This window comes from Merops nubicus, unplaced genomic scaffold, assembly GCF_000691845.1.
Source record: "Merops nubicus isolate BGI_N331 unplaced genomic scaffold, ASM69184v1 scaffold51851, whole genome shotgun sequence".
Taxonomy (NCBI): domain Eukaryota; kingdom Metazoa; phylum Chordata; class Aves; order Coraciiformes; family Meropidae; genus Merops; species Merops nubicus.
Genome location: NW_008587290.1, coordinates 25,553 through 26,830, shown reverse-complemented (window position 1 = coordinate 26,830; position 1,278 = coordinate 25,553). Strand labels below are relative to the sequence as shown.

General features: G+C 37.5%; 1 protein-coding gene across 1 annotated transcript in view; it reads left to right on the top strand.

Annotated features, from left to right (window-relative positions):
• LOC103781154 (spliceosome-associated protein CWC15 homolog) overlaps positions 1-1,017 on the top strand; it is a gene marked incomplete at its 5' end in the record, with an annotated part of 1,102 nt that extends 85 nt beyond the window's left edge. The window contains 2 exons of the mRNA XM_008948856.1: positions 1-52; positions 776-1,017. The exon at positions 1-52 is cut by the window's left edge and continues 85 nt beyond it. Coding sequence (XP_008947104.1) covers positions 1-52; positions 776-905 — 182 coding nt within the window. The remainder of the gene's footprint in view (positions 53-775) is intronic.
• Between the last annotated feature and the right edge of the window lie 261 nt (positions 1,018-1,278).

The window sequence follows — 1,278 nt, the reverse complement described above, 5'->3', positions numbered from 1 at the left end:
TGAACCTGACCGGCCCAGCACAGCCTCAAGCAAACTTCAAAGTGAAGAGGAGGTACTGTGGCCCCTGTACTGGGATAGCCACCCTCTTGCTCCTCAGAGTTTGGAAGGGTCATTACTGCCATTGGCTTTGATTCCTTCCTCAGACATTGTCACCAGCAGTGTCAGGTGGAGCTGGGAGACTGATCACATAGGGGTTGTCTTGTGCATTTCCCTGAACGAATCCTCCTCCTGCTGCTTCTTTAAAAAAGAGAGAAAGAGAGATTGAATATGGTTTGTCTGATGTTGTTCATAATGGTACAAAAAGTAACAACCAAAGTTCCTCAACAGGTTTGATGTTGTGCTCCCCTTAAAAATCTGCCTGGGTTGGGAAATGTTATTTGTTCAGGTGTTTTTAGTGTAACTAGAATTAATAAAAAGCAGCATTTTTCTTAATACAATTCTCATTTGCAGATATTCCAGTTACTGTTGTTTGTCAAAATTAGGGCCATTAGATTCAACGTCTATTTGAACAGAGCAGAAAAAAACATTATTTTCTCTAAAGATAAAATAACCTTTAATCTACTGATACTTATCTTGCTTCTAACTCAGGAGCATGTAGGAGGTCACTCGGATTAGAAAAATAGATCTTTTTTTCTTCAAGATTGAAATCTAATCCTAAAGACTAGTTGTTCTTAGTATGTTTAAATAGAAGGGCCACACTTCATTTTTTTTATTTTTGAAAATTGCACCTTAATTTTCTTACAAGCTTACTGAAGTTAAAAACTTTTGTTTTCAGATGGGATGATGATGTTGTCTTCAAGAACTGTGCCAAGGGGATGGACGAAACAAAAAAGGACAAAAGATTTGTGAATGATACTCTGCGATCAGAATTTCACAAAAAATTCATGGAAAAATATATCAAGTAGTTGAGTTTTATGTGTGGTTGTGCTGAAGGACTTGGAAGGTCATGGTTGTTCCCTCCCTCTGCCTCAGAATTCAAGGTTGAATGCTTGGCCATGAATTCCCAAATGCTCTTCCAAGATCGTCAACAGCTTCATAATTAGTAATTGCTATGTATCTGGAGTTTTTATTTCTGCAATTTGTTTTCCTTTTCAGTTTTAATTAAATCAGTTTGTTTCATGAACGTTTTTCTGTTCACGTGCGTTTGCTTTTACTGACCACCTTGTATATGGTAGAAGAGAGAAGCTGGTTTGCAGTAAATTCCTCTAATTGTTTAAATTGCTTTCCAAAACAACCTGTATTTGTAGAGATGGTGCTCTGTGGCTTACACAGTTTAGG